Source organism: Engystomops pustulosus, chromosome 1 (genome assembly GCF_040894005.1).
Source record: "Engystomops pustulosus chromosome 1, aEngPut4.maternal, whole genome shotgun sequence".
Taxonomy (NCBI): domain Eukaryota; kingdom Metazoa; phylum Chordata; class Amphibia; order Anura; family Leptodactylidae; genus Engystomops; species Engystomops pustulosus.
In genome coordinates this window covers 99699253-99712627 of record NC_092411.1, presented here as the reverse complement: position 1 = coordinate 99712627, position 13375 = coordinate 99699253, and the positions used below count along the sequence as shown (strand labels likewise).

Here is a 13375-nt window from a genome sequence, read left to right as displayed (position 1 = left end):
TAGGGTACTCGAAACTGCTCGTTACTCGGACGAATACTTCGCCCGCTCGAGAAAATGGCAGCTCCCGCCGTTTTGCTTTTTGGCAGCCAGAAACAGAGCCAATCACAAGCCAGGAGACTCTGCACTCCACCCAGCATGACGTGGTACCCTTACACGTCGATAGCAGTGGTTGGCTGGCCAGATCAGGTGACCCTGGGATAGACTAGCCGCTGGCCGCGCTGCTCGGATCATTCTGTCTCTGGATGCCGCTAGGGAGAGAGCTGCTGCTGCTCAGGGAAAGCGTTAGGGTGTTCTATTAGCTTACTGTTAGGCAGGAGTGATTCTCAAAGAACCCAACAGCCCTTCTTAGGGCTACAATAACGTTCTACTTTTTTTATTTTAATTTGCATCTTTTACCATTTTGTGAGGAATTAGCAGGGGGACTTGCTACCGTTGTGTTTAGCTCTTAGTGGCACACATATCCATAGCAAAGACCGAAGTGGGAAAATTCAGTAGGGGTTGGATTTCTATTAGGCAATAACTCAGTGTCATCTCATCTGGCATAGTACTGTGCTTCCTTTGATACTTGGCTAGAAAATAGCCATAGGAGAATACAAACAGCTTCTTGAAGCCTACAGTAGCGTTCTATATATTTGATTTCTGGTTGATCTGCTGGTGGCTGTAGTTTCTGCAGTGCATGTACTTGCCAATTCTGAGCAATTTGTAGTGAGACTTGCGACCGCTGTGTTCTGCGCTTAGTGGCGCACATATCCATAGCAAAGGCTGAAGTGGCAAAATTAAGTAGGGGTTGGATTTCTATTAGGCAATAACTCAGTGTCATCTCATCTGGCATAGTACTGTGCTTCCTTTGATACTTGGCTAGAAAATAGCCATAGGAGAATACAAACAGCTTCTTGAAGCCTACAGTAGCGTTCTATATATTTGATTTCTGGTTGATCTGCTGGTGGCTGTAGTTTCTGCAGTGCATGTACTTGCCAATTCTGAGCAATTTGTAGTGGGACTTGCGACCGCTGTGTTCTGCGCTTAGTGGCGCACATATCCATAGCAAAGGCCGAAGTGGCAAAATTCAGTAGGGGTTGGATTTCTATTAGGCAATAACTCAGTGTCATCTCATCCGGCATAGTACTGTGCTTCCTTTGATACTTGGCTAGAAAATAGCCATAGGAGAATACAAACAGCTTCTTGAAGCCTACAGTAGCGTTCTATATATTTGATTTCTGGTTGATCTGCTGGTGGCTGTAGTTTCTGCAGTGCATGTACTTGCCAATTCTGAGCAATTTGTAGTGGGACTTGCGACCGCTGTGTTCTGCGCTTAGTGGCGCACATATCCATAGCAAAGGCCGAAGTGGCAAAATTCAGTAGGGGTTGGATTTCTATTAGGCAATAACTCAGTGTCATCTCATCCGGCATAGTACTGTGCTTCCTTTGATACTTGGCTAGAAAATAGCCATAGGAGAATACAAACAGCTTCTTGAAGCCTACAGTAGCGTTCTATATATTTGATTTCTGGTTGATCTGCTGGTGGCTGTAGTTTCTGCAGTGCATGTACTTGCCAATTCTGAGCAATTTGTAGTGAGACTTGCGACCGCTGTGTTCTGCGCTTAGTGGCGCACATATCCATAGCAAAGGCTGAAGTGGCAAAATTAAGTAGGGGTTGGATTTCTATTAGGCAATAACTCAGTGTCATCTCATCTGGCATAGTACTGTGCTTCCTTTGATACTTGGCTAGAAAATAGCCATAGGAGAATACAAACAGCTTCTTGAAGCCTACAGTAGCGTTCTATATATTTGATTTCTGGTTGATCTGCTGGTGGCTGTAGTTTCTGCAGTGCATGTACTTGCCAATTCTGAGCAATTTGTAGTGGGACTTGCGACCGCTGTGTTCTGCGCTTAGTGGCGCACATATCCATAGCAAAGGCCGAAGTGGCAAAATTCAGTAGGGGTTGGATTTCTATTAGGCAATAACTCAGTGTCATCTCATCCGGCATAGTACTGTGCTTCCTTTGATACTTGGCTAGAAAATAGCCATAGGAGAATACAAACAGCTTCTTGAAGCCTACAGTAGCGTTCTATATATTTGATTTCTGGTTGATCTGCTGGTGGCTGTAGTTTCTGCAGTGCATGTACTTGCCAATTCTGAGCAATTTGTAGTGAGACTTGCGACCGCTGTGTTCTGCGCTTAGTGGCGCACATATCCATAGCAAAGGCTGAAGTGGCAAAATTAAGTAGGGGTTGGATTTCTATTAGGCAATAACTCAGTGTCATCTCATCTGGCATAGTACTGTGCTTCCTTTGATACTTGGCTAGAAAATAGCCATAGGAGAATACAAACAGCTTCTTGAAGCCTACAGTAGCGTTCTATATATTTGATTTCTGGTTGATCTGCTGGTGGCTGTAGTTTCTGCAGTGCATGTACTTGCCAATTCTGAGCAATTTGTAGTGAGACTTGCGACCGCTGTGTTCTGCGCTTAGTGGCGCACATATCCATAGCAAAGGCTGAAGTGGCAAAATTCAGTAGGGGTTGGATTTCTATTAGGCAATAACTCAGTGTCATCTCATCTGGCATAGTACTGTGCTTCCTTTGATACTTGGCTAGAAAATAGCCATAGCAATAGGATAGCATTGTTTGGTTTTAAAAACTCAAAAAAAAACAAAAAACACAAAAAAAAAAAAAAACACAAAAAAAAACAAAAAAAAGTAAAAAAAAAAATAAAGTTATAACTCTCATTTTAAAAATGTTTAACCCGAGGGCTAGGGGTAGAGGACGAGGGCGGGGACGTGGGCGTCCAACTACTGCAGGGGTCAGAGGCCGTGGTCCTGGGCGGGGTGAGACACCACCTGCTGATGAGGGAGCAGGGGAACGCCGCAGAGCTACACTCCCTAGGTTCATGTCTGAAGTTACTGGGACTCGTGGTAGAGCACTGTTGAGGCCAGAACAGTGCGAACAGGTGATGTCGTGGATTGCTGACAATGCTTCGAGCAATTTGTCCACCACCAGTCAGTCTTCCACGCAGTCCACCCATGTCACCGAAATCGCCACTCCTCCAGCTCCTGCACCTCAGCCTCCTCCCCCCCAGTCTGCCCCCTCCCAGGAAAATTTGGCATTTGAACCGGCATACTCTGAGGAACTGTTTTCTGGACCCTTCCCACAGTCACAAACCACTTGTCCGGTTGCTGATGAGCAATTTTCCGATGCCCAGGTTTTCCACCAGTCGCAGTCTGTGGGTGATGATGACCTTCTTGACGTAGTGGAAGTGTGTAAAGAGGTGTCCGACGATGAGGAGACACGGTTGTCAGACAGTGGGGAAGTTGTTGTCAGGGCAGGAAGTCCGAGGGGGGAGCAGACTGAGGGATCGGAGGATGATGAGGTGACAGACCCAAGCTGGGTTGAGAGGCCGGGTGAACACAGTGCTTCTGAGACGGAGGAGAGTCCTCGACCTGAACAGGTTGGAAGAGGCAGTGGTGGGGCCAGACGGAGAGGCAGGGCCAGAGCTGGTGCATCAGCGCCACTGTCAACTAGTGAAGCTCCCGTGGTGAGGGCTCTTGCGGCAAGGGCTAGATCTTCAGAAGTGTGGAGGTTCTTTAAGGAAACACCGGATGACCGACGGACTGTGGTGTGCAACATTTGCCAAACCAGGCTCAGCAGGGGTTCCACCACTACTAGCTTAACTACCACCAGTATGCGCAGGCATATGAATGCTAAGCACCCCACTCAGTGGCAACAAGCCCGTTCACCTCCGGCCGTGCACACCACTGCTCCTTCCCCTGTGTCAGCTGCTAGTCAGCCCCCTGCCCAGGACCCTGCCACAAAAACCCCATCGTCGCCTCCACGATCCTCCACAGCATCCACCAGCGTTCAGCTCTCCATACCCCAGACGCTGGAGCGGAAACGCAAATATAGTGCAACCCACCCGCACGCCCAAGCCCTTAATGTGCACATCTCCAGATTGCTTAGCCTGGAGATGCTGCCCTATAGGCTAGTAGAGACCGAGGCCTTTCGCAACCTCATGGTGGCGGCCGCCCCTCGGTATTCGGTCCCCAGCCGCCACTACTTTTCCCGATGTGCCGTCCCAGCCCTGCACCAGCACGTGTCAGACAACATCATCCGTGCCCTGACCAACGCCGTTTCTGACAAGGTCCACCTGACCACGGACACGTGGACGAGTGCTGCCGGGCAGGGCCACTATATATCGCTGACGGCACATTGGGTTAACTTGGTGGAGGCTGGGACCGAGTCTGACCCTGGGGCTGCTCATATACTGCCGACGCCGAGGATTGCGGGGCCTACCTCGGTCCAGGTGTTTCAGGCCTACTATGCCTCCTCCTCCTCCCACCCCTCCTCCACCTCCTCCTCCGAACTACCATCCGTGGGCACGGCGCCATCAGTCGGTAGCTCTAGGCACAGCAGCAGTGCCGTCGCTAAGCGACAGCAGGCGGTGCTCAAACTGCTGAGCCTAGGCGACAAAAGGCACACCGCCCAAGAGCTATTACAGGGCATCACGGCGCAGACTGATCTGTGGCTGGCACCGCTGAACCTCAAGCCGGGAATGGTTGTGTGTGACAACGGCCGTAACCTGGTGGCGGCTCTGCAACTCGGCAGACTGACACATGTGCCATGCCTGGCCCATGTGTTAAATCTGATAGTGCAGCGTTTCCTCAAGACATACCCCAATCTGTCTGATTTGCTCACGAAGGTGCGCCGCATCTGTGCGCATTTCAGGAAGTCCAGCCCAGATGCTGCCACTCTCAGGGCAGCGCAGCGCCGCCTCCAACTGCCCGCTCACCGACTGTTGTGCGACGTGCCCACGAGGTGGAATTCAACACTGACCATGTTATCCAGAGTTTACCAGCAGCGCAGAGCGATTGTAGACTGCCAGATGTCAACTTCCACCAGAACTGGTAGTCAGGTCAGTCAGCTTCCTCAAGTCTACAATGAGGAGTGGACGTGGATGTCTGATATCTGTCAGGTGCTGAGTAACTTTGAGGAGTCAACACAGATGGTCAGTGGCGATGCCGCCATCATCAGCCTCACCATCCCGCTGCTTGGCCTGTTGAAAAACTCTCTGGTCAGCATGAAGTCGGAAGCTTTGCGCTCGTCACAAGAGACGGGGGAAGAATATTCCCTTGTTGATAGCCAAAGCACCCTGAGGTCTGTTTCTCAGCGCATATCGGAGGAGGTGGAGGTGGAGGAGGATGAGGAGGAAGAGGAGGAGAATGTTGGCGAGACACAAGAGGGGACCATTGTTGAGTCCTTCACTGTTCAGCGTGTATGGGCAGAAGAAGAGGAGTTGGAGGAGTTGGAGGAGGAGGAAATGGACAGTCAGGCCAGTGAGGGGAGTGAATTCTTACGCGTTGGTACTCTGGCGCATATGGCAGATTTCATGCTAGGCTGCCTATCCCGTGACCCTCGCGTTCAAAGAATTTATTCCAGCACCGATTACTGGGTGTTCACTCTCCTGGACCCACGGTACAAGCAAAATCTTCCCACTCTCATCCCTGGAGAGGAAAGGAGTGTGAGAATGCATGAATACCAGCAGGCCCTGGTGCACAAGCTGAAACAGTATTTCCCTTCTGACAGCGCTAGCGGCAGAGTGCGTAGTTCTGCGGGACAAGTAGCGAGGGAGAGTAGGCGAGCAGGCAGCTTGTCCAGCACTGGCAAGGGTACGCTTTACAAGGCTTTTGCCAGCTTTATGTCACCCCAGCAAGACACTGTCACCTGTCCCCAGTCTCGGCAGAGTAGGGCTGATCTTTACAGAAAGATGGTGAGGGAGTACGTAGCTGACCATACCATCGTCCTAAATGATCACACAGCTCCCTACAACTACTGGGTTTCAAAGCTGGACATGTGGCACGAACTGGCGCTCTACGCCTTGGAGGTTCTTGCCTGCCCTGCCGCTAGCGTCTTGTCCGAGCGGGTTTTCAGTGCAGCTGGTGGCATCATCACCGATAAGCGTACACGCCTGTCGACTGACAGCGCTGACAGGCTGACGCTTATCAAGATGAATAAAGCATGGATTTCTCCTAATTTCCAATCTCCAGCAGGTGAAGGAAGCTCAACCTGAATAATTTATCCACTCCTCCTCCTCCTCCTCATTTTCCTCCTTCTCCTGCTCTTTGTACAGTAAAGCAGAGGAAACTGGCTATTTTTTGACAGGGCCCACTGGCTCTACCTATAGTACTTTATGCATTTAATTTTTCTGGAGGGCCACCTACCCGGTCCTCTGTTTGAAACAATTTTTGTGAGTGCCACATACAGGCACTCAATCTATTCCATTTTTCTGGAGGGCCACCTACCCGGTCCTCTGTTTTAAAAAATTTTTGGGACTGCCACATACAGGCACTCAATCTATTCCATTTTACTGCAGGGCCACCTACCTGCTCCTCTGGTTTGAACAATTTTTGGGACTGCCACATACAGGCACTCAATCTATTCCATTTTACTGGAGGGCCACCTACCTGCTCCTCTGGTTTGAAACATTTTTGGGACTGCCACATACAGGCACTCAATCTATTCCATTTTACTGCAGGGCCACCTACCTGCTCCTCTGGTTTGAACAATTTTTGGGACTGCCACATACAGGCACTCAATCTATTCCATTTTACTGCAGGGCCACCTACCTGCTCCTCTGGTTTGAACAATTTTTGGGACTGCCACATACAGGCACTCAATCTATTCCATTTTACTGGAGGGCCACCTACCTGCTCCTCTGGTTTGAAACATTTTTGGGACTGCCACATACAGGCACTCAATCTATTCCATTTTACTGCAGGGCCACCTACCTGCTCCTCTGGTTTGAAACATTTTTGGGACTGCCACATACAGGCACTCAATCTATCCCATTTTACTGGAGGGCCACCTACCTGCTCCTCTGGTTTGAAAAATGTTTGGGACTGCCACATACAGGCACTATCCAAATTAAATTGTCTCCATAGCAGCCTCCACACGTTGTCTCCATTGCTACCTCCAAAAGTCGTCCATATAGCTGCCTCCATACATCGTCCCTTTATCAAACGAGGTGTGTCAGGCAGAAATTTGGGTTGTTTTCATGGATTCCACATCAAAGTTGTTAACTTTGTCGCCACCCTGCTGTGTAATCCCCAAAATATACTGGCAAACTTTTACCATTTAGGGATATTATTTCAGCGCTTCTTGCGCATCTGTTTACATTCCCCTCACCCGGCATATCCTAAACTTATAAGAACGCTACTACACTTGATCTTATACAAAAGGTTCTTAGAAGTGCTGTTTGGGGAGTAGCCTAGAGACAGGGGCTTGGATTGGCGAAAGCTCGCCTGGCAGCGGAACGCCAGCTCCATGCGCATCATGCGCTTCTTGCGCATCTGTTTACATTCCCCTCACCCGCCATATCCCAAACTTATAAGAACGCTACTACACTTAACTTGGTGCAGGCTGGGACCGAGTCTGACCCTGGGGCTGGTCATATACTGCCGACGCAGAGAATTGCGGGGCCTACCTCGGTCCAGGTCTCAAAGGCCTACTATACCTCCTCCCACCCCTCCTCCACCTCCTCCTCCTCCGAATTACCATCCGTGGGCATGGCGCCATCAGTCGGTAGCTCTAGGCACAGCAGCAGTGCCGTCGCTAAGCGACAGCAGGCGGTGCTGAAACTGCTGAGCCTAGGCGATAAAAGGCACACCGCCCAAGAGCTATTACAGGGCATTCCACATCAAAGTTGTTAACTTTGTCGCCACCCTGCTGTGTAATCCCCAAAATATACTTGCAAACTTTTACCATTTAGGGATATTATTTCAGCGCTTCTTGCGCATCTGTTTACATTCCCCTCACCCGGCATATCCTAAACTTATAAGAACGCTACTACACTTGATCTTATACAAAAGGTTCTTAGAAGTGCTGTTTGGGGAGTAGCCTAGAGACAGGGGCTTGGATTGGCGAAAGCTCGCCTGGCAGCGGAGCGCCAGCTCCATGCCAAGATCCAACTAACATAGTTTTAACTGCAGCACCTTTAATCTACTACTAGTTCACTGCCTCCATACATCGTCCCCTTATCAAACGAGCTGTGTCAGGCAGAATTTTGGGTTGTTTTCATGGCTTCCATGTTAACTTTGTCGCCACCCTGCTGTGTAATCCACAAAATTTACTGGCAAACTTTTATCATGTACCGATATTATTTGAGCGCTTCTTGCTCACCTCCTTTGGTTCCTCTCTGCCACCCATTGGTTTGAAGCCTGAGTCCATTTAGGGTATGTCGCCATGACACTCTCTAGCCTGCTGCCGCTGCCTCTGCATGCCGTCCCCTATAGTGTCAGGGTCAATTATTGGATGTTTTAGATGCTATCTAGCTTCATTCTGTCACTCTGTCATGGCCATGCTGTTGCCCATAATTTTGGCATAATGGTGCGATTATGCAGCCTCAGAGGCATCCATGCATGCTGCCCCTGCTGTTTCCTGTCCATTTCCGTGGTGTTTCCATCCTTTTCTGAGGTTCCCAGGTGTTTGGCCAAGCTTCCCTGTGCAGAGCCTTGGTCCCCTTGAAAAATGCTCGAGTCTCCCATTGACTTCAATGGGGTTCGTTATTCGAGACGAGCACTCGAGCATCGGGAAAAGTTCGTCTCGAATAACGAGTACCCGAGCATTTTAGTGTTCGCTCATCTCTAGTAAAGAACCATAATCCTCTATTAAGTTGATTCAGGATGATGTATTTTTTTTTCTTTTCTAATACAGATTCAAAAACGGACAAGGAAGAGCCAAAACCAGTTAATGATGTAAGTTTCTGAATTCATTATTGTTTCTTTTTTCCAGAAATCCGCAATAAATTTTACAAACACCTAGACATACAAGAACCAACATACATATATTTTCGTACAGTAAAGTAAACCCTGAAAACCTCTCTATAATGACTCCAAAAACTTCTCCATTCAATGTACAGTAGCACTGGTAAAGGACGAAAACAAAAGCTAAAATGAAAAAAAATAAATGAAAAAAATATATATATACACATAAAAATAACGTTTTGAAAAAAATGTTTTGGATACTAGTAAAATTCATGGATTCACTCCAATCATTCATCTCTTATTTACTGCACATATAGCCATAATTAACAGGCAGTTAAGATGACTTGGAAGAAAGCTGGCATACTCTTCTATTGAAGGAAAATCAGAGTTTTAAATAACTTAAAGTTGTTTATATTTCAACCTAGGATGTTTTTTTAATAAGGATTTTCTTCAGAAAAAATATTAATACAAATAAAAACCCTGCTCATTGTGTCCTGCAAAAACTCCACAGATCGTCTAAATAAAGATTGTATTGCACATATTACCCACAGTTAGTTGTGCAACATTTATCAGGCCTAAGCCAGTGACCGAAATATAGATTTTTTGGTTCTTCCCACGAAGAGCCTTGGCATTGATGGGGTCCTCTCATCTGGGCATTGACATATAACTCAATTAATCTGGCATATTGGATACTATTACAAAAGTGTACCCGTGGAAACATAATTTACCACAAATGTAGCCATGTTGTCCCTTAGAAACGAGATTGTTGTCCTCGGATACAAATGACTTTGCCGGAGTGATTGCACAAAGAAACAAATAGTTTTTGCATATGTAATGCCCGGGAGTTAATGTATATCCCACAATTGTCCTGTGGTAATGAATGCTGAATCCAGATAGTCGGGCACCTCTGCAGCGCAAGCGCTGCCACTTCAGAGGTGGTCGTGTCCAAGGACAGCCATCCTGTTTTTTAAGGGACAACATGTCTACATTTATGAGCAATTATCTTCACACAGGAAAACATTTTTAAATATCATGTAATTGAAAAATTTTCTTGTTTGGTATGCGTTTCTCAAAGGCCTTTTTTAGAATATTTGTGAAAAAGTCCTATTTTTTTGGGATGCTTTTGTTTTTGAGAACTATGTTACAGTTTATGGCTATAAGGTCATTGCTTAGCTGTTGAAAATGTGCCTTCCTGAAGTTCAGTGTGTTGGTTCCCCCTCCACTTTTCCTCTCAGTAAATCCTAATATAAAATCATTGATTTTATGATCACTATTACCCAGGTTCCCTCCAACCTGTAATTTTGATACATTGTAGGGTCTGTTGGTTAGGATACGGTTCAGCAGTGTAGTGCCCACCCTCATGTAGGCTCTAGGACTAGTTGTGACAGGTAAATGTGCTTTATTGTTGACAAAAACCTTTGAAGGACCTGCAGGTTTCTGCCCCCCAGTCAATATCGGGGTAATTGAAGTCCCCCATGATAAGTACTTCACCATGTTTTGAAGCTGCCTCCATTTGACTTATCAGCATTTCCTCTGCTGCCTCCATTATATTTGGGGCCTTATAACAAACCCCTAGTAATATTTTATTATTCTTTTTCCCTCCCCATATCTCCACCCATAGGGACTCCACATTTTCATTTGCCATATAAACTAGAAAAAAAAAGTTACATAGACTATTAAAAATTCCTCCTCAAACCTGATTCTCAAGGAATATCTTCAACTGGCTAACACGGTACAAAACTTATTTCTTGTGACAGAATGGTTACTCTGTTTCTCTTACATAAAATGGTTACTCTGTTACTCTGCTCTGTCTCCTAGCTCAGCCCATCCAGAAATGACAAGAAACAGGACCCAATTCAGCCAGTCAGTGGTCTCCTTGGCCCATATCACTATATTTTTTGTAAAGTCCCATGGTCTCAGTAAGCCACTGTATAGCCAAATGGTCCAATCAGATTTCTTTTTGTTTTCAGCAAGCTTTCCATCAGAGCTGTTTATATATTTGGTTGAAATACAAGGAGTTAAAGAATAATACATCAGAAATATTTGTAACAAGGTGATGATTATAAATAAAGAGGTCAACTCTGTGACTACAAGGAATGGTGACGTTTTTTAAATCCAGTTTTATACAAGGCAGTCTGATTGTTAAAATATAGAATTGGATGTAGCTTTTTTCCCTTGATCTGATTCACTGTTACTGCTTAACATCTTTGCATTTAGCCCTTGGAAAAAAGTCTTGGTCCCTTTGGCTATACAGTGGCTTACTGAGACCATGGGACTTTACTAAAAAATATAGTGATATGGGCTAAGGAGACCACTGACTGGCTGAATTGGGTCCTGTTTCTTGTCATTTCTGGATGGACTGAGCTAGGAGACAGAGCAGAGTAACAGAGTAACCATTTTATGTAAGAGAAACAGAGTAACCATTCTGTCACAAGAAATACATTTTGTACTGTGTTAGCCAGTTGAAGATATCCTGTTGCTTTTGAAAAGACAAATAAAGTCACCTTCTTGAGATTGTGATACCTTTTATTGGCTAACTGAAATATAAGATGTTACAAGCAAGTTTTCGGGATTACTAAGATCCCTTCTTCAGGAATGGTATAACAAACTTTCTGAAGTGATACAGATTTTATACACAATGAACAGATAAGTGATTAAAACTAAAAGACAATAGAAATAACAAAGTTGAGACAAGAGGTTGTTAGATGTTGTAGTGAGTCATGAATCCCTTTGATAAGTTAAGTCCTGTGTGGAGGGTGTCAAGGAGGATTATAGATTTATATTCCCAAATTCGGCTCTCATTTTGTGACCAGAAATTACCATGGTATTATGGCCAGGACTGCAGAAGTGTTTGGCCACAGTGTTTGGCTGTGATGTCATATTCCTGCTATGTGTTGGGGATCGGTATCCTGTCTGTGGTCCGGATCAGAGGACTGGTTTTGTAGCTCCTGACATTACAGCAGAAAGTCCCTTTTTGTATATTTAATGGTAGGGAGTGTTGTTGCGGCCAGGTGAAGGGGGCAGGGGGGTCCAATCAGATTTCTTTTTGTTTTCATCAAGCTTTCCATCAGAACTTATTATATATTTGGTTGAAATACATTGTTTCTAAACTGAAGTCTGTGCTTTACACTGATAATCACTCTTCTTCTTATAGGGTGGATGCAAAGTCACCTCACTGTAGCCATCTATAAAAGGTGTAAAAATGGTTAGATGACGCCAAGTAACAACTTAGAAAAGACTTCCTGTTTCATAACACTTTTCAGAACCCAGTTGGATTTCAGTTCCTGTAGAAAGAAAAAGAAACACAGTGGACTTTATCATATGTAAATTAAAAAGCAACAAAAAACCCTCTCTACCTCTAAAGAGAAATTGAACACTGAAGTTACTACTGGACTTTCATGAAAATACAGAAGATCACATGACATGGTATCTTGTATATTTATACAGTCATTCATTTATTGTTTTTTATATATTTTTATATAATCTATCTAATTCATTAGGGTGCTTTGTGCTATAGGTTTTATTGATGTGTAATAACATTTGGCATAACCACTGTCTTCACCTGTGTGTTCTGGTGAGTGGGTGTTTCCTTATTCTGGATGATCAGTTGCTTCCATGTGATCTTATGGGCTACCTCCTTCTCAGGCATGTAAGAGGTTTGAAGTTCCTTCACTACTGCCCAGCATTGCAAATATAGAATGCTAATGGTTGTAGTGGCGGCCATGGGTCAGGTGTCTATTAGAGTTTACCTGAAGGATATTCAATGCCTGTCAATTAATTTGGGTAATTTAAAATATTGTATAGATTAAAAAGTTGCAAATTTTTGTGCTAAAAATGTCACAAAGCAATTGTCTTCAAATTTCTTTCAGTTAAGTTCGCCAGCCTAGACTAGATAAGCTTTTGCTAATTTTTTGAGGCTTTTGTTAAATTTGCAGATGGACAATGCAACTAACCTTAGCTTAACCCCTTCCCAATGTGGGATGTAATAGTATGGCATAGGCTGAGGTATCTTCCCAACCCGTGGTATACTATTACTTCCTGCTTCTGGCATCAGCTCCCGGACAGAGCCGGTGCCAGAAGCTGCAGGAGTCCACTGTATATTACATTTTTATAGCATCTTCAATTCAATGCCATGGTGTATGTCCATACCGCAGTTTACAACCACGTATGTGGTATTGGCTTTCCTATATGGATCGGATTCCCCGCCGCATTTACCGGGGCCCCGGGTTCAGATGAGTGCCCTAACACAATCTCAGTAGTAGGCTCCATGCACACTGACATATGCTAGTCCAGCTGTAGTGGGAGGCTTGCTGGGAAGGAGGGATGATCGCTGTTAGATGTATGCATGTTGTACAATTTGCTAATGTTAGGAGGTTAAAAAATCTGCACTGTCTTTTTTTATAATCACCAAATTTTGCACAGCCGCTCCCTGTGACCCTGGTAACATCATAGACTAGATTTTGAGTCAAAATTTCCCCCAAGAGCTTTCCAAAATACACTTATTAACCACCATATACAGGAGACATTTTGTGCTAGTTGCTGTGGCAGAGAGACAGATAGAGAGACAGAAGAGGAAATATATCATACCTGTTTCTTAAGTCTCTTGATGAATCCAGTGCAT

The 13375-nt window shown here is 45.4% G+C and overlaps 1 protein-coding gene across 1 annotated transcript in view; it reads left to right on the top strand.

Annotated features, from left to right (window-relative positions):
- Nucleotides 1-13083, top strand: part of LOC140128304 (Fc receptor-like protein 5) — a 46587-nt gene extending 33504 nt beyond the window's left edge. The window contains exons 8-9 of the mRNA XM_072149913.1: nt 8705-8745; nt 11909-13083. Coding sequence (XP_072006014.1) covers nt 8705-8745; nt 11909-11935 — 68 coding nt within the window. The 3' untranslated portion in view covers nt 11936-13083. The remainder of the gene's footprint in view (nt 1-8704; nt 8746-11908) is intronic.
- Nucleotides 13084-13375: the final 292 nt, after the last annotated feature.